Source organism: Macaca thibetana, chromosome 20 (assembly GCF_024542745.1).
Source record: "Macaca thibetana thibetana isolate TM-01 chromosome 20, ASM2454274v1, whole genome shotgun sequence".
NCBI lineage: Eukaryota > Metazoa > Chordata > Mammalia > Primates > Cercopithecidae > Macaca > Macaca thibetana.
Window position 1 is genome coordinate 55,506,100 of NC_065597.1, and position 19,332 is coordinate 55,525,431.

At 42.6% G+C, this 19,332-nt stretch overlaps 2 protein-coding genes across 5 annotated transcripts in view; both read right to left on the reverse strand.

Moving 5' to 3' along the window:
• Positions 1–6,794, reverse strand: part of LOC126944495 (cytochrome b-c1 complex subunit 2, mitochondrial) — a 31,132-nt gene extending 24,338 nt beyond the window's left edge. Inside the window, exons 1-4 of the mRNA XM_050774041.1 lie at positions 5,512–6,794; positions 1,617–1,700; positions 1,369–1,518; positions 326–390 (exon numbers count right to left, since the gene is read on the reverse strand). Coding sequence (XP_050629998.1) covers positions 326–390; positions 1,369–1,518; positions 1,617–1,700; positions 5,512–5,544 — 332 coding nt within the window. The 5' untranslated portion in view covers positions 5,545–6,794. The remainder of the gene's footprint in view (positions 1–325; positions 391–1,368; positions 1,519–1,616; positions 1,701–5,511) is intronic.
• A 6,745-nt stretch (positions 6,795–13,539) lies between these two features.
• The window catches only part of LOC126944488 (phospholipid-transporting ATPase ABCA3-like), a 179,919-nt gene continuing 174,126 nt past the window's right edge, over positions 13,540–19,332 (reverse strand). For all 4 annotated transcript variants that reach the window (XM_050774024.1, XM_050774026.1, XM_050774023.1 and 1 more), the window contains 3 exons: positions 18,869–19,050; positions 14,205–14,278; positions 13,540–13,807 (listed from right to left, as the gene is read on the reverse strand). In XM_050774024.1, the coding sequence (XP_050629981.1) occupies positions 13,667–13,807; positions 14,205–14,278; positions 18,869–19,050 (397 nt within the window). In that variant the 3' untranslated portion in view covers positions 13,540–13,666. The remainder of the gene's footprint in view (positions 13,808–14,204; positions 14,279–18,868; positions 19,051–19,332) is intronic.

Below are 19,332 nucleotides of genomic sequence, written 5' to 3' on the forward strand. Positions count from 1 at the left end.
GTGTAAACGTAACTATTATATGCACTGGGAAACCACAAAATTCCTATGGCTTGCTTTGCTGCGATATTTTGTGGTGGTCTGGAACAGAGCCTGCAATGTCTCTGATGTATGCCTATATATTGCAGATATCTACTCCCAGTCAGTTACTTACATTTTTACTTTAAGACATAAAGATGTTTTACATTTTGATGTACTCAAACTCATCAGTCTTTTCCTTCTTGTGTTACTTAAGAAATCCTCAACCTCCTTGATAACAGAGAAAAGTTCCCTTACAATTGAATATTTTCTGGCATTTTCACTATTTTCTATTACTTATTTAACAAACCTTAATTTGCCACCAACTGCTTCAATTCCATGGGTTATCTTGAAAGATGAAGCTCCTTTTGTCGTCTTGAAAAAGAAAAGAATGATTATCTTTGTAGTTTTTCAATGCCAAGTTTGCTAAACATCACACTATGTCAAAATCTGTTGTCTAACTGTTATGAGCAGATTTAAAAAGAATTTTACTAAATTCCTGCATCCTTTTTAGTTAAGAATTATAAAACAAGGCTCAACAAAAAGCTTAAGCATAGATTTTTATATTAAGTACATTCATATAAAATTTCCACTGTCAAACACAAGCTTACTGGATTCATTAGTCTATTCTGAAAGAGACTTGCATATGGGAAAAAAAAGTTAATTTTCTTTCAATTTATGGCACTTCGTTTTAAAATTTTGTTTACTGATTTCTTATGCTCTAATATCAATGTTCATATGGATACTAATTTAGTGCTTCTCTGCAGCAAATATGTTGTGGTTTCTCATTTTACATTAAGGGACTGTACTGGGTTAAACAGTGTTCCCCCCTAAATTTATGTCCAGCCAGAATGTTTGCATGTTACTTTATTTGGTAATAAGGTCTCTGCAGATTTAAGTACTTAAGATGACACCATATTGGATTATGGTGGGCACTAAATCTAGTATAAATGGTATCCTCATTAGGAGGAAATGTGGACACAGACAGAAGGAAGCCCATGTGACAACAAAGGCAGAGACTGCAGTGATGCAGCTGCAGGTCAAGGAATGTGAAGGGTTGTGGGCAACTGCTGGAAGCTAGGAACAGGCAGGGGAGGATGTGTGCGTTCCTAGAACCTTTAGAGGGATCACAGCCCTGCTGATATCTTGGCTTGGCTTAGATACCTTGACTTTGACTTCCAGCCTCTAGAACTGTGACAGGATAAATTTATTTGGTTTAAGCTACCCAGTCTGTGGTAATTTGTTATGGCAGGTCAAGGAAGCAAATATAAAGCCTTTGATTTTAGTTTTTCTTTTACACAGGACCAAGATACCACAGCATTTCCAAACACTTGAGGTAATGAAGATACTTACCAGACTGGATGCAAGTCTCAGCAAATGGGTGGTTCCTAAATTGTTGGAGTCCTCATATCTACTGCCTGCTTTAATGAACAAACCAATTCTTGATAGAGGAGCATAGTTTTCCAAAGAAGCAATCACCAAGCCATTTGGTAACTTGGTAAACTGTATTTAAAATAAAGTAGAGATATAATGAATGTCCTCATATTACCAAAGAGAGTAAGGCATGTATGGGTTCTAGCGAGCAAGTTAGTGGGACTAACCTCAAGGTCCTGAGGCTGTGGCGGTGCTCCTGCAGGCGCAGCTGTGGCTTTAACTTTGGGGGCAACTTTGAGGGAATAAAATCTCTAAACACAAAAAACACAGGTCACACACATTTCTTACAAGAACAGTGCTTTATATAAAAGCATGGTACCTTAGGGTACCCAAGCAACAGAGGGTGTTCAGGGGTAAAAGGAGCAATAACCACCTCCATGGGAGGATTTAGCTGCATAACATTTTTTTTTTTTGTTTTTGAGACAGAATGTCCCTCTGTCGCTAAGGCTGGAGTGCAGTGGTGCAATCTCGGCTCATTGCAACCTCCAACTCCTGGGTTCAAGCCATTCTCCTGCCTTAGCCTCCCAAGTAGCTGGAACTACAGGTGCGTGCCATCATGTCCAGCTAGTTTTTGTTTTTGTATTTTTTAGTAGAGATGGGGTTTCACTGTGTTGGCCAAGCTGGTCTCGAACTCCTGATCTTAAGTGATCCGCCTGCCTCGGCCTCCCAAAGTGTTGGGATTACAGGCATGAGCCACTGCACCCCGCCTAGCTGCATAACTTATTAACCCACCAGTTTACCCGAGCTATTCTTAAACCTCTATTTATTAGTGATTTATAGAGTTCCTGATGCTTATTTGTTTATGATGTAAAGAATCGCTGTATTTTCTTAACTTTCAGTTACCTTGTAAAAGTTTCATCATTCTTTGTAGCTCTAAAGCTTTGGCATTTTTTGGAAAAGTGTCAGATCGCCCCATCCACAACCTTTTTGTTTTTTTTTTTTTTTTGAGACCAAGTCATGCTCTGTGTGCCAGGCTGGAGTGCAAGGGCGCAATCTCGGGTCATTGCAATGTCCGCCACCCGGATTCAAGCAATTCTCCTGTCGTAGCTCCCAAGTAGCTGGGATTACAGGCACATGCTGCCACACCTGGCTAATTTTTTGTATTTTAGTAGAGACGGCATTTCACCATGTAGCTCAGGCTGGTCTCCAACTCCTGAGCTCAGGCAATCCACCCACCTCGGCCTTCCAAAGTGCTAGGATTCCAGGTGGGAGTCACCACACCCAGCCTGCCTCCACAACCTTTTATAGGTTTCAGCTTCTTGCTTCTTTTATCTGCCCAATGAATCTCACCCGTTCAGTCTATTTTCCAATTGAAATGGTTTCATCTCCTTAATAGTCTTAGTAACCTTTAAAAAGACAAAGCAGCTGGGCGCGGTGGCTCACACCTGTAATCCCAGCACTTTGGGAGGCCGAGGTGGGCGGGTCACCTGAGGTCGGGGGTTCGAGACTAGTCTGACCAACATGGAGCAACCCGGTCTCTACTAAAAACACAAAATTAGCAGGGCATGGTGACGCACGCCTGTAATCCCAACTACTGGGGAGGCTGAGGCAGAAGAATCACTTAAACCCGGGAGGCGGAGGTTGCAGTGAGCCAAGATTGCACCATTGCAGTCCCGCCTGGGCAACAAGAGCAAAACTCGAAAGAAAAGAAAACAAAAGAAAAGAAAACAAAAGACAAAGTATATAGCAACTTCCTCCAAGTCCTCAATATTTTTCATTGTATCTTCACTCTCATGTACTGCATTAAGACCACACAACCAAACGTCTTACCTTTTTTGACTAAATAAAACATTTATGACATGTACGTCATCCTTAGATTAACAATGGCTTCATCCACGGCGGATTCTCAATATATAAAATGCAGTTACTGGTAGGGTAAAAGGGTCCCATTAAATATTAGGTAATGGACCCAAAATGCACTCATTTTATTCAGTTTGTTTGGGCAAATGTTATACGATGCCATAAAAATCATTCTGATTATGACTAAAGTTCATGAGGTTATCCGAGGAGATGATGAGTGAATAAAACCTGGTGCTCCCAAGACCCAATGAACACGTCGCTGGAGTTTCCCAGACATCCCCGCACAGGCTGCAAGGACTCCACTCTGTGCTGTCCAGAAGGCTCTTTGTTGTACATCCAGCACTAGTGCTGTACTAGGTTGGCTGCTGGTTATCATTTGCTTTTAGTACTGCTTTTCAGTTATGAATTACAATTAGCTTTGCTTTATCATCATCAATTTAGTTCGCTGGGTATGGTATAGTTAACCTTCTTTGTAATTTTCACCTATGATTTTCCAAAAAGTAAACTTTAAGGTATACGGGCATAGCAATTCAAACATGAATAATCTATAGTTCCGCAACCAAGTGAGACTTTAGGTGTTTTCCAACCAAATGTGCCCAAATAGTGACACTCTGTTGGGGATATATATATATATATATATATATATATATATTTTTTTTTTTTTTTGAGATGGAGTCTCGCTCTGTCGCCTAGAGCGCAAGTGGCACGATTTCTGCTCACCGCAACCTCTGCCTCCCGGGTTCAAGAGATTCTCCTGCCTCAGCCTCCCGAGTAGCTGGGATTAGAGGCTCCCGCCACCACGCCCGGCTAATTTTTTTTTTGTATTTTTAGTATAGATGGGGTTTCAACAAGTTGGCCAGACTGGTTTCGAACTCCTGATCTCAACTGATTCGCCTGCCTCCGCCTCCCAAAGGGCTAAGATTACAGGTGTGAGCCATCGCGCCAGACCGGTAAACGTGCTTCTTAATCGTCCCATTCAAATCAGCAAATTATCCTAGTAACTGTCATGCAATTACTAATTTATTTTGTTCTAATAACAAGATATATCAAGCTTATTCTCCTATATAAAATGCTAAAATTAGAAACATAAATAACTGCTTTCAAGTTTACTGCAATTTGTTTACTTTGGGCCTCTCCAACTGTTTTCTCTGAGCTTTTTCTATTGTAAAATAGAATGGAGAAGGACATTTTGGGGTCTTTTACCAATCTAACCATGCTTCCCTCAAAGGGTAATCACTGGTGTGTCTAGGTATACCAGGAAGGTTAATGCAGTTACAGCTTAAATTGATACAGCCCACAGCACATTCACGTAAACATAAAGCATAAGAACATTCCATGCCCAGGTCTGGTCTTTTGCATCTCCATCTTAGGAGGGTTTCTCAACACAGGTACTACTACTGGCACTTGGGGCTAGATAATTCTTTGTTGTAGGGGTAAGTTCAGCAGCGTCCCTGGCCTCTCGATGCCAATACCACCCTCTTGACAAGTTGTTGCAACTAAATACGTCTCCAGACATCGCCACCGGTTCCCTGGGGGCATACTGTCCCTCGCTATAGATTTTTTAAAAAAGTGTTCCCCCTTACCCCGCTTAATAACCACTGCCCCATCGTGATATAACCCTAATGTGTGAGTTTTCCCCAAGTGGCAGCTATGTTTAATTTAGGTTTGAAGGGGAAACTCAAGTAAGGAGCTTCTGAGGACAGAGACGTCTTGGAGGAACCGTCTAACATACGATCAAGAAAAGCAACGTTAGACTACTAAGACACCGTAGTAACTAACAATGAATGAAGTTCCAGGCACTGTGATAAGTGTTATATCTGCACGAGCTCCTTTCTTCTGCTTTTATTCGCTGGGGAAACTGATGCTCCGTGATAAACCAAGGAGCAGAGGCTGCAGCGGATAAAGTGAAGGTTGGGGGCTAAGGCTGTGCCGTCCTCCCCCTCCCTCTGGGTTTCGCGGTCTCGTTCTCCAGCACTTGAGTGCCGGAATGACCTTCGTAAGTCTCTCCAGGGAGGCGCTTCAACTCCGCTCTCACGTCCTGCCCCTCTCTTCAGGTTTCCCGGTGTTAGGTCTCTTCTGCTCACAGAATGAGCTGGGCCTCCAAAGCCTAACCCAGTCTGCAGCCCACTTGGCCCGCAGGGTTCAGCTGAAGGGCAGACCGAATCCCAAGGCCCAGACCCCAGACCAGACACCTCCGCCTCGTATCACCTTGCCGACACACTGCTCCCCCAGCCCTTCCCCAAACCCGCCACTTGAGCTCACCGAGAAGGACCCGGCTCTGGTTAGTAGCTTCATGATTCAAGATTGTTCTGACACACGGTCCTACCGGATTAAGGAAAGCAAGATGGTGACGGAGGCCGCGAGTTTCCCAGCGTTCCCCGCCACCTCTTTCCCACGTCCCCTTCGTGAGGGGTACTCTCTATACTGCCGCGCTCTACTGCTCCCTGCAGAAGGTTGGACCAGTCCAATTCCTCCAAGACTCAGAATAGGGAGACACACAATTTCCCAAGTAAATATGCAGAAGATAATGTACGTCACTGCTTATTGGGTTCTTCTCCTGGCCTGAATATCCAGTATGCACCCCTTTTCTAAGTACGTCTGCAGCGGCCCGTCACAACTCCCCCCGCTACCTTGGGCTCTTCCGTCGGGATTGTCCAATGGGACGCGCCTCTCTTGGGACTGCGCAGGCGCCCCTCGGACTGACACCTGCACTGGGGGCCCTGGGTTTCCGCGTCCTTGGACATTGGGGACTTTAGGAGACTCCTGCCATTCCGCCTTTCTCCAGAGGTACTGGGCATCGAAGCCCAGCGTAGTTGCCTCTTGCTGGGTGAAGTCCTTACTGGATCTTTAGCTCCGTGAAACAGGGGCCTTGTTCAGCATATTCGCCGCTGTGTCCCCCAGAGCAGGCCCGGGACACACCGGGAGGGTCAGCAACCTGGGGGAATCATCACAAGGTCTCTGGTCTCGTGGATCTTACGTCCTAGGCTGGGGCTACATAGAATATAAAAACTTAACTGTAGTTTTTGTGTGAGAAAAATAGAAATGTTTTGGACAGTAGGTGTGTTATGTGAGCCGAAACCGGCTGTTGGAGAAAGGCAGTCACGTGACGATATGGGGGCGCGTTCACTCCGGTCCTCAGCGAGTGTTAACCCATAAAGTGCCTTGGGCCAGGCACTGTGCTAACGCGGGAGGCGTGGTCCCTGCCCTTTAGGGACTTAAGAGTTTCGTACCTTGCTACGTTGCTTCGTTGGGAAACCGACAGTATCAGCATCAATATCATTTGGGAGTTGATTAGAAATGTATAAACTCCAGGTCCCATACTGGATCCGAATCGGTGTTTTTACAAGATCCTGAGATGATTTCGTATGCACAATAGTTTCAGAAAGGCTGGTGGTGTAGACGTTACAAGGCATAGGCAAATTTATGTCCTTTTTGCCTTGTGTCTGAATTGCTCCAGGCCTACAACGGACTCGGGCTGTCTAACGATTTAAGGTCCGGGCATTAAAAACCTGGCACCAACCCAATTTCTGTGCCTGTTGGGGACACCCTCAACCCAATTCATACCATACAGTTTCCCCACGTGTGGTAGACTTAACACTAGTGGTGCATGAGATGATTTTAAGTTGGTACATAGATGAACACTTCCATTTTTTTCCTTTTAAAAATTTGTATAAATTTAAGGGGCGCAAGTACAGTTATGTTATGTGGATATATTGCAGTAATGGTGAAGTCTGGGCTTTTAGTTTACCCATCACCCAAATAATGTACATGGTGCCCATTAAGTACTTTCTCATCATCACCTCTCTCCCACCCCTCCACCTTTCGGAGTCTCCAGTGTCTGTCATTCCACACTCTATGTCCATGTGTACATCTTATTTAGCACTGTTCCATTTTAATAATATATTTATTTTGATTAAGACAAGCAATGCTACTAGTGAATTTCCTCTTTAAGTACATTAATAAAATAATAAAAGTTGGTGTAAAAACGTTAAGTAACTTGATGATACGGATATACAGCAAAAATCATGAATGTATTATACAGGTACCATTGAGTGAAATTTGGGAAGCAGTGCTGTGATCAAGCCACCTGAGACAGCCACGTTTTTCAGGATAAAGTTCAAGTTCATTAACATGGCATACAAAGCTGTTTCCAGTACTTCAAAATCCCATTTCCCAAGTTAGCTGCGACCCTGAGTCCAGTCATTGTAATTTCATTCAACAGTTCAGGTAAGGTAGGAGGAACACACGAGTCTCCACGATCAAGTGCACACACACACACACACACACACCCCTGCTTATAATGTCCTTTCATTCTTAGGTTATGACCCAATATTGGAAAGGGGCAAAAATAAATTGTTCAAAATGTGGCAGGATTTGAAACATAATTCATGACACCAGCTACATAAATCATAAAATCCCATTTGTCCATTGCAAAAGGTCCTATTAAGCATTAAACTACAAATTAGGAGTGCCATCTTGTGGACACATCTACCACTTCCACATCATGTCACTTCCTAGCCAATTCCATGGCTGCTCTCACAGTGGAGGTCTCTGCCACAGCTCTAGCATTTTATTGCAGAAGAAAACCCAGTCCTTGAACTGGTTTCTGTGTAGAACACATTGAAAGCCCTGGAAGTGGAAACCAGCAGACAGGAAGAGTAGACATGGAAGAGCAGACGAGTTCATTGCTGGAAAGCTCGAATTGTTAGTTTTGTTAACGTGGAGTCCAATTTGACTGCATGGAGCCCAACTACCTACCCTGAGCCCTCATGGTGAGTGTGTTTGTGCATGGAGTGGGAGAATGTAAAGGGAAAGGAGGCAACAGTAGGAGTAAAACACACCAAAGGAAAGTGATGTGGGTTTATACTTGGGAACAACATTACCTTGCCATCTTAGGGCTGGAGGCATTAATCATGGCTCTCCAATGCATAATTTCGATGTTGGCATTTCCTTCCCATTTCTTTCAGAATCCTACCCTGTCAAGTATTATCTCTGATGAAATATTCCCGGGGCCAGGCATGGTGGCTCATGCCTGTAATCCCAGCACTTTGGGAGGCTGAGTGGGTGGATTACCTGAGGTCAGGAGTTCAAGACCAGCCTGGCCAACATGGCAAAACCCTGTCTCTACTGAAAAAAAAAAAAAAACAAAAATTAGCCGGGTGTGGTGGTGGGTCACTGTAATCCTAGATACTTGGGAGGCTGAGGCAGGGAGAATTGCTTGAACCTGGGAGGTGTAAGTTGCAGTGAACCGAGATCATGCCACTGCACTCTAGCCTAGGCAACACAGTGAGACTCTGTCTCAGGGAAAAAAAAGGAAAAAAGAAAGTTCACATCAATTTATAATATGCTATAATTATTGTTTTTGGTCACATATATTTTTTCCATGTTTTGAGGTGAACAGATTGGTCTTCATTCTAAGACTGTGTTAACTTATATTGATTGATTCAAATTATAAATAAACCTTTCCTTCCTGTGATAAATCCAGCTTGGTCTGGATGTTTTATTCTTTTAATATATTTCTAGACCTAATTTGCTACTAATTTGTTTAGGATTTGTGCATTTATGTTCCAGAGTGATATTGGCTTTAACTTTTTCATTCCCCCTATTCATGCATTTTTCTATCATAGATAAAATGAGTTAGGAAGTGTGGAAGGAAAAAAAAAATCTCAGGACCCCCAAATCACTAAGCCAAAGGGAAAATTCAAGCTGGGAATGATGTCAGACAAACCTGCCTGCCGTTTTATTCCTAAATAAGACAGCTATAAGGATAAAAAGCTACATAACCTCCCTCACAATTTGCCCACAGGGAAATTCCATGTGCATCTGAAGGTCTTTACCCTAAAACAGTTCTGTTGAATTTCACCCTGGCAATGTAAATTGATAGCTTAATTAATATTTATGTATGTATGTATGTATGTATGTATGTATGTATTTATTTATTTTTGAGAGAGTTTCACTCTTGTCGCCCAGGCTGGAGTAGAATGGCACGATCTGAGCTCACTGCAACCTCCACCTCTGGTTTCAAGTGGATTCTCCCACCTCAGCCTCCTCAGTAGCTGGGATTACAGGCATGCACCACCACGCTGGGCTAATTTTGTATTTTTAGTAGAGACAGGGTTTCACCATGTTGGCCAGGCTGGTCTCGAACTCCTGACATCAGGTAATCTGCCCACCTTGGCCTCCCAAAGTGCTGGGATTACAGGCGTGAGCCATTGCACCAGGCCTGATAGCTTATTTTCACAGGTTCAGGACAAAGGACAGAACTGAAAGTCCATCTTAAACAAATGTGTATCTGATTGCTTCCTCTGCCCTATTGTTTACATTATATTATGTAAAAATAATGAAGATTCTCTGGGCCAGACAATGACATAAGTGACTATTCCTCTGCCCATCCTCTCACATGTAAATTGTATATTCAGTGAAAGGCTGATCAAAGATTCAAGAGGATGCAACCCTTTGTCTCTTGTCTACCCACACATTTTTAAATTTTTTTTTTTCCTTTTCTTTTGAGACAGAGTCTCACTCTGTCACTCAGGCTTGAGTGCTTCCAGCACTTCCTGAACTCAAGCAGTCCTCCCACCTCAGTCTCCCGAGTAGGTGGGACCACAGGCGCATGCCACCACATCTGGCTAATTTTTGTATTTTTGATAGAGATGGGGTTTCGCCATGTTGCCCAGGCTGTTCTCAAACTCCTGAGGCCAGTCCAGTGGACTGGCCTCCCAAAGAGCTGAAATTAACATTTTAAATTTTCTTCCTTTTCACCCATATCAATCCTTTCTCCTTAAATATTGAAGCTCTCAAAATCATCTTTGGAGAAAGGCATATACATGGCTGTCAGGCGCTGATCCTTAACCTTGGCCATGTAAACTTTCCACATTGATTGAGACCTGTCTCAGATACTTTTGGTTCACAGAAGTAAATGTCTTTCCCCAGCTTTCCTATATTTCACATGCTCCCTTTGATTTTGTCAGGCTTTTATTTTATTCTTTGTTAGGGTGGGTCTATTTACATTTTTCATCTTATTCTAGGACATGATCTTTACTTCTAAGGCATGGCTTTTCTGGAGTTATAACTATAAGGGGTGCTCAGTAAGGTGTCTCTACTGTGGCTCAGTAAGAATTCCGACATTCTCTGCACTATGTAAACTCCGGGTCTACGTTTGTTACAGGTAGTTAGACAGGTATGAGCGGGGCAGGAGAGGGCTCTTCCCCCCACCCACCAGGAATGTCGGGTGATGATTTGGCAGTTATCACATTGCCTCTCTAAAAGTGATAAATTGGGCCAGGTGCGGTGGCTCACACCTGTAATCCCAACACTTTGGGAGGCCAAGGCAGGTGGATCACCTGAGGTCGGGAGTTCGAGACCTGCCTGAACAACATGGAGAAACCCTGTCTCTACTAAAGATACAAAATTAGCTGGGCATGGTGGCGGGCACCAGCTACTCGAGAGGCTGAGGCAGGAGAATCACTTGAACCCAGGAGGTGGAGGTTGCGGTGAGCCGAGATTGTACCACCGTACTCCAGCCTGGGCAGCAAGAGCGAAACTCCGTCTCCAAAAAAAAACAAAAAACAAAAAACCAAGAAAACAAAAAAACGATAAATTGGAGAGGCCATTTCCTTATAGTCAACACCTGTTGCACGAAATTAACGGTGTTAATTGAATGCAGACACCAGGGAGTAGCAACTTCCTGGGCATGTGCATTAAGAAACAAAATGGCGGAGTATGACTTTCCAGGGTTACTCCACTAGAACTTCTGAGGGAAGAAAGCCTCAGATGGGCATGTGGACAACTTCCGGAACACGCTGCGCGTGCTCACCTCCAAAGGGTGAGGGGTGCACCAGGCATGCGGGCAGCCCACCCTAAGGGAAGAATCATGAGAAAGGGGCCAGCCTATAAAGTACTAGGATCACTGTTAAACAGGGCGCTTGACCTTGGTGCCTGGTTGGGTCTCTTCAAGCATACTTTCCTTTCCTTTTTTATCCTGTTCTAAAGCCTTTAAATAATCTTCCACTCCTGCTCTGAAACCTGCCTTGGTCTCTTTTTCTGCCTTATGCCCCTCTGTTGAATTCTTTCTTCTGAGGAGGCAAGAATTGAGGTAGCTGCAGCTGCACACAGATTCACCGCCAGTAACTCAGCTATCTTCCACCGGTAACACATTCAGTTCTCAGTCCAGCAGGTGCCATTCTCTGATAGGCCTCACAGCATTTCTCCCTTTGCACATGGCACAGGCCAGCTCATGACTCACAGCAAACCCCATTCAAATTTCTGGGCCCTCGCTTCCTCTTTACCAGCACCCTGCTCTTCAAATTCTAGCTGCTTTAGCAATCCTAAACTCTCTCTTCATTGATAGCTTTTGAGGTTCAGAAGCTACAGTTCAAATAAAACTAAGATTTATTGTTTCATTTCTGCAAAAGGAAGATGTGAAGCTACATTGATTTGCCTTACTACTCATATCTGAAATCTGGTAGAACATTAGACAGTTTCATAATTAAGTAACTGTGGGCAAAGGAGCCTAGGTGTTGCTACGGGCTTCATTTCAAACAGCAGGGACAAAAGGAAGCACCTCAAACATTAGCAGCATCAACAAAAGGTGCAGCAGCATAATGACTCACCTGTAGGTGTTGATAAGCTCATCAGCATGAGGCTCCAGTTCAAGTGAATTCAACCATTTCTTTACAGTTGGATCTGGGGCTCAGAGACTCCCCATAATGTGGCATACATGGTCATTATTTCCTGAGCAGTCATATATTCTAGCAAGACATCAAATTCAGGACAATAACCAATTCTTGACCTTAACCTAATTACAAGAATTGTATTAAGTAAAAACCCAAGTCATCTATCCCACCAGACAACATGGATAAGATGGCAAACCTACAGTCTTCCAGGCCATACTTCTAAGAGTCCTACCAAGATATTTTCTTCTCAAGGGCTACAGAATTATAGCTGTCAGATCTATTGTAGGACATTGGAATAGTAGGTTCCATAATTCAGTTTTAATGATCTTGGGGATAAAGAAGTTAGAAATGAAATTCCAGAGCCTACTCATTTTGGAGTAGTACTAGATTATGAGATGGTTTTCTCATTAATCAAGAACTCCAAGGGGAATGGCCGCCATGGATGTATTTGCACTGTTCAACCTGTACAACATCTTGTCCATATAAAGGCTGGTCCATATAAAGGCTGAACCAGAACCAAAGCCTTTCCCCACCCCACCAACCTGCAGACTGCAGTGAGTGTTGCTTTAGCAATTAGTCAAACCCCTCTGTTGATTTACACTCAGGTGAGCATAGCCTACGAACCAGAGAAAGAGCTATAAATTCAATTTTGTTTTAATTGGAGACTTCTTATACTCCTAGACACTTCATAGAAACAAACTCAAATTCCCTCTTTATCTAAAAAAAAAAAACAAAAAAAAAAAAAAAAAAAAAAAAAAAAAAACAACAAAAAAAACCAGTAAGCATCTGGTGGATGTCACTTTATAACCAACAATATCCAAGTAAGGATTTGAAAACATTGAACAAGTCACCCCAAAATAGAGCAGCCTTATAGACTCTCTTCATCTTGCAATTCTACAAGAACCATCCTAGTTTTCTACTCAGTTGTCTATGAATCCTGAAGAGGTGATTAGATTTCTCATATTATTTATGGGGGACTCCAAGTATCTGCCTAGGCAAGAATCAGAAGAAAGTATCTCTGTGTCCCTCCCTCTTCACTTTATTTCTTCTTCTTTTCTTCTTTATTAGAGGGGAGACAATGGTAGAAAAGAAAACACATTATTTTTAAATAATCTTTTTTTTTTTCTGGTCATGGACCCCAAATGTTCTTGGTGCAAAAATTCTCTTTCAACTGAAGCATATGAACTTTATTTTGGATGTCTGAAATAGTAACCCAACTCAGCCCTCCAACATTGATGATTTATATTAGATATATGTGTATGTGCATGTATATCTGCACCTGTGTGTGAGTGTGAATGTGTGTGTGGTGTGTGTGTGTGTGTATCCATGGGAAAGCTGATGTGATCCAGGCCTTATGCTCTTCTTATCCATAACTCAACTGCTAAAACATAAAGCTCTTGTTCTTTGGGCTGTTCCATCTGACAGCTCCATCATTACTGGATCTTTCTGTTCAAATGTCCAGAACCCTCAGGAACAGGTTCCTGTCCCAACCCTGACAAATGCTGCTCTTTCATATCTCAAGGAGAGAAAACAGGAATTTCACCAAATGTCTTCGGATTTGAGCATGCTGGATACACAGGTTGCTCATCTAAATCTGCAATGAAGGGGACAAACGTTCTTCTTTGGGAAAATCTTTATTATGTAAATATATTTACACCAAGATATACATGCACAGGAAGGTCCCCGTATGCATCCAGGTGTCATCTATGAAAGACACGAGGGTCACTGGTTGTAAATGAATCTCATGGCACCTCGTTTTCATCATCACTGGATACTTTCTCTGGGTTAGCAAAGGTCAGGAAGACTTGTTCCAGTGTGATCTGACTGACGGAATAGTCTTCTAAATCAAATTGCTCTTTAGCTTGCTCCAAAATGCCAAACACCTTTAACAACAGCAACAAAAACGCAGTTACCATTGCAATCTCCCCTTCAGCCCCCAACTCACATGAGCCTCTCCTCCACTCCCCCAGTTCCTATCAAGTGTATGTTGGAAGACAGAAGGTACAGAAGGGAGAGGTGAGAAGGTGGAAGAACAGAGAATTGAGAAAGTGAGAGGAGGCCATTCTCTGTTCCCATTTGCTTGATGGATATGGAGTAATAATGGAATTCAGGACAAGAAATTGTAGCTATTGAACTCTAGGGGTGTTTGAAAAGCAACCTAATGGTGCTACTCCCCCAACAATGCCAGGTTCCCATTCCACATTCCCGAATCCCAAATACTCCCCATCGTTAGTGCTCTCTTAACATGCAATGTTAGAAGGGCAAGGTTGCTACTATCACCTTTCCCCAGCGATTGTCCTTGCTAGGAATGTAGTAGTTAAGGATCCCTTGATTCTCATGTTTTAAGACACTACCTAAGAAAGGAAAATAGGACAGGCGAATAATCTTACAGGCTTCATTTGAAATTGCCAAAATATTACTACATTTAATTATATACTGTGGAGGGGTGAATAGAGGAGGTCAATATGAAAGGAGATATGACCTGCTAACCCACTCCCTTTGGTATCCATGACATGGTTAATGCTTTCAGCAGATTTATTCCTCATGAAATCATCTTATTATATGGAGTTCATAGCAAGTATTGAAGGCAGGATTTGAGGTACAATAAATTATCAGCTGACATGCCCAATATGAAAAATCTGAGCCTTCTAAAAGTCTTATGTTTGCAGAGGGACCCAATCCAAGACAGCCTATTAGAAGTGGCTGTGGTTCACAGTACTCACGGAGAAGAATGGAGAGGAGTGAGTGAATTTAGCACCTTCAGCTGACATATCCAGATTCTCACATTGGGACCAACTTGGCTAAAAACTCAACCCATGGAGAACAAGGAAGAGCACGGGGTGGAGATGGCCCACCAAGGAGCCCCATGGAGCCAAAGGAACCCCTACCCCTAGCCAAGAGAAGCACCGAGTGATTGTGAGACCCTGCCCAGGAAACCATGCTTTTCCCATGGGTCTTTGTAACCCACAGCTCAAGAGATCCCCTTATGAGCCCACACCACCAGGGCCTTGGGTCTGATACACAGAGCTCTGTGAAGTCTTGACAGAGCATCCACTCAGGTATACACAGAGACCCAGGAGTTTTATATACTCCAGCCTTGGGATCCTTGGCAAAGTGGAAGGTCCATCTGTACATATCCCTAGGAAGTAAGCTGAATCCAGGGAGCCAAGCAGTACATTCTGCAGGCCCCACTTCCACATCACATCACAAGTTAAGACCTACTGGCTTGGAATCCCAGCCAACCAATGGCAGTGAGTTGGAGTCTCCCTGAGATGGGTCCAAGTTCCTGGGGGAGGGGCAGCTGCCATCTCTGTGGTTTGGTCAACTCAGCCACTTCAGCCTGTCAGCTTTGAAGAATACAGGCAGTCCAAACAAGGAAAGGTCCCCCACAACACAGCACACCTGCTATACCAAAAAGCAGCCAGACTGCTGCTTTGGGTGGGTCCCTGATCCCTTTCTTCCTGACTGAGTGAAACCTTCCAACAGAGGTCTCCAGCTACCTCCTACAGGTACATGTAGGCTGGTGACCAAAGGAGGGACTCCTCCCTAACTCATTCTATGAGGCCAGCATCATCCTGATACCAAAACTGGACAGAGATACAACAAAAAAGAAAACTTCAGGCCTCGATGAAAATCAGCGCAAAAATCCTCAATAAAATAAGCAAACTGAATCCACCCACACATCAAAAAGCTTGTCCACCACGATCAAGTTGGCTTCATCCCCGGGATGCAAGGCTGGTTCAACATATGCAAATCAATAAATGTGATTCATCACATAAACAGAACTAAAGACAAAAACCACATGATTAACTCAATAGATGCAGAAAAGGCCTTCGATAAAATTCAACATCCCTTCAGGTTAAAAATTTTCAATACACTAGATACTGAAGTGACATACCTCAAACTCATAAGAGCCATATATGACAAGCCCACCACCAATATCATACTGAATGGGCAAAAGCTGGAAGCATTCCCCTTGAAAGCTGGCACAAGAACAAGGATGTCCTCTCTTACTACTCTTATTCAACATAGTATTGGATACAGTATCTTGGTTGGCAGGTTTTTTTCTCTTCAGTAATTTGAACATGTCATCCCACTCTCTCCTTGCCCATGAGGTCCCTGCTGCGAAATCTGCAGCTAGCCTTATGGAATCTCCCTTATATGTTATTTGCTTTTGTTTTTTCTCTTGCTGCTTTCAGGATCCTCTCTTTGTGCTTGATTTTTGACCATTTAATTATAATGTCTTGATGTAGCCTTGTTTGTATCGAATCCGAATGCAGATATGTGACCCTCTTGTACCTGGATATTTATGTTTTTCTTAATATTTGGAAAATCTTCTGCTTTTATTTCTTTAAATAATCTAACAATTTGTTTTTTCTTCTTCCTCACAAACTCTAATAATGTAAATACTGGCTCTTTTGATGCTGTTCTATAAATCTCATGAGCTTTCTTCATTCCTCTTAATTTTTCTTTTAATTGTCTAACTGTATATTTTCAAAAAGCCTATTTGAGTTGAGATAGTTTTCTCTGCTTGATAAATTCTGCTGTTAATGCTTTCTACTGCATTCTTCATTTTATTCACTGTATATTACATATCCATGATTTCTGTTTGATTTTTTAAGAAGAAATTTCAATGTTTCTATTAAGTTACTAGTCTGGGTAATTTATTGTTTACCTGATTTTGTTGAATTGTTTTTCTGTATTATCCTGAAGTGTGCAGAGCTTTTTGATTTTGTTTTTAAGATGGAGTCTCACTCTGTTGCCCAGGCTGGAGTCCAGTGGCGCGATCTCAGCTCACCGCAACCTCCACCTTCCGGGTTCAAGCGATTCTCCTGCCTCAGCCTCCCGAGTAGCTGGGATTACAGGCACCTGCCACCATGCCTGGCTAATTTTTCTATTTTTAGTAGAGATGGGGTTTCACCATATTGGCCAGGCTGGTCTCAAATTCCTAACCTTGTGATCCGCCCGCCTTGGCCTTCCAAAGTGCTGGGATTACAGGTGTGAGCCACCGTGCCTTAGCCTATAGAGCTTTCTTAAAGTGATTTATTGATCACATCAAATCAAACTCTGACACAATAAGTCCTCAAAAAATATTTGATCGAGACCATCCTGGCTAACACGGTGAAACCCCGTCTCTACTAAAATACAAAAAAAATTAGCCGGGCGAGGTGGTGGGCGCCTGTAGTCCCAGCTACTCGGGAGGCTGAGGCAGGAGAATGGCGTGAACCCGGGAGGCGGGGCTTGCAGTGAGCTGAGATCCGGCCATTGCACTCCAGCCTGGGCAACAGAGCGAGACTCCGTCTCAAAAAAAAAAAAAAAAAAAAAAAAAAAAAAAAAAAAAAAAATTGCCACACAAACGCATAAGTGAATATTCAACTTCTTAATGGACATATCCATCTACATGTGTCAAGGGCACACCATCAACACTATGACCAACACTGGGGTGATAATTTTTCCACACAGCTCGTTCTTCACATATGCTTGACCATCCATTTCATATCTGTTTTCTGATTTTCTTTTCTTTTTGCTTTTTTGAGATGAAGTCTCTCTCTGTCACCCAGGCTAAAGTGCAATGGCATGACCTCTGCTCACTGGAACCTACACCTTTCCGGTTCAAGTAATTCTCCTGCCTCAGCCTCCTGAGTAGCTGAGACCACAGGTGCACGCCGTCATGTACAGCTAATTTTTGTATTTTTAATGGATATGGGGATTCATCATGTTGACCAGGCTGGTCTTGAACTCCTGACCTCAGGTAATCCACCCACTTCAGCCTCCCAAAGTGCTGGGATTACAAGCATGAGCCACTGTACCTGACCCTGATTTTCATTCTTATTGTGTAATCAATTTTGCTATTTTCCATTGCCTAGGAGACAAATTTTCAACCCCTTAGCCTAACACACAACAGGAACTTCTGTGGTATTTTGCTCAGCCTACTAAAGTGGAAACTAAGATGAAAAGCCAGAATTATTAAAAGCCTTGCCATTGCCCACACTTTAGGTTAAGGAAAGAGAGATAAGAGAAAGATCGAAATGGATGGTCTCACTTGTACTGTTCCATGTAGGCAGAGAGGTGCCTACTGAATTTAGCATGAAGAAACAGCACTCAGAAACCAAACTCCTCTTGAAAGGAGAGAAATATGTTCTTGAGAAATGTGTTAAATTGTATTTGTTGTTCTCACCATTTATATGATTTATGTCTTCAATACCAATTTTCTGTGAGTTATTGATAGGTATTGATTTTCTATAATGTTCCTTTGGCAACGTTCTTATTTGCATTTCAATACCATATCCTAGCTGAGACAGTAAAAGCATAAAGTTGCATTTGTAGTGTGAAGGAAAAAACCTTAAAATTTGACATGAATAATCTGTGAAACTAATTGAGAATTATGCTAAAATAGGACTTTAGGTATATAATTTATTTTTAGTTTTTATTTATTATCATTATTTTTTTAGAGATGGGGTCTTGCTCTGTCACCCAGACTGGAGTGCAACAGCACAATCATAGCTAATTGCAGCCTAAACCCTGGGGCTCAAGCAGTTCTCTGGACTTAGCCTACCAAGTTGCTGGAAGTACAGGCGTGAGCTACTGCACCCAACTAATTTATAAACATAAAACTGCCTTGTTAGGTGATGTAAGAGTTTGTGAGAACCTCTGTTTTTTGTGAAACTTAGCATAATCTGCCACAAGAGACTTATAGTATCAAACGTTGCCAAAGGGACATTATAGAAAATCAATACCTATCAATAACTCACAGAAAACTGCTATTGAAGACATAAATCACATGGATGGTGAGAACAACAAACATGATTTAACACATTTCTCAAACTCCTGAGCTCAAGTGACCTGCCCGCCTCAGCCTCCCAAAGTGCTGGGATTACAGGCGTGAACCACTGCACCGGGCCGATGTAATATATTTCTGACAAAGGTAGCGCAACTTAATTTACCTGGAAATGTTGTTGTAACAAAACGTTTAAAATCCTCTAATTTATCTTTAGTCTTGACCTTGACCTTGAGGATGTAAATGTTGCCAAACTTGTTCTTGAGATGCTGAGGGCTGCCCAAGCACATGAACTTCCCTTGCACCATGATGGCTAGACTGGTACAGAGCGCATCACATTCCTCCATACTTGCAAAACAAAAGGGCAGAATGTTGTAAGGGTAAAAGTAAAAAGTTCTCTTTTGGAGGACACTGTGTAGTTCAATCAGAGCCAGAATTTTGCGACCCTATTTTCAATCAGAAGTTGTATTTTTCCAATCATAAAACTCGTCGATGGGAAGTGGGAATTTTTCAAATGAAAAAGAACATCGTGCCCAATTTTCAAATAGAGCATCTTCTGAAGTCCTGTCTTTTCCTCACTTTTTTTGTTAAACTCAGTGAGGATTTTTAGTCATTTGATTTGTTAGGATT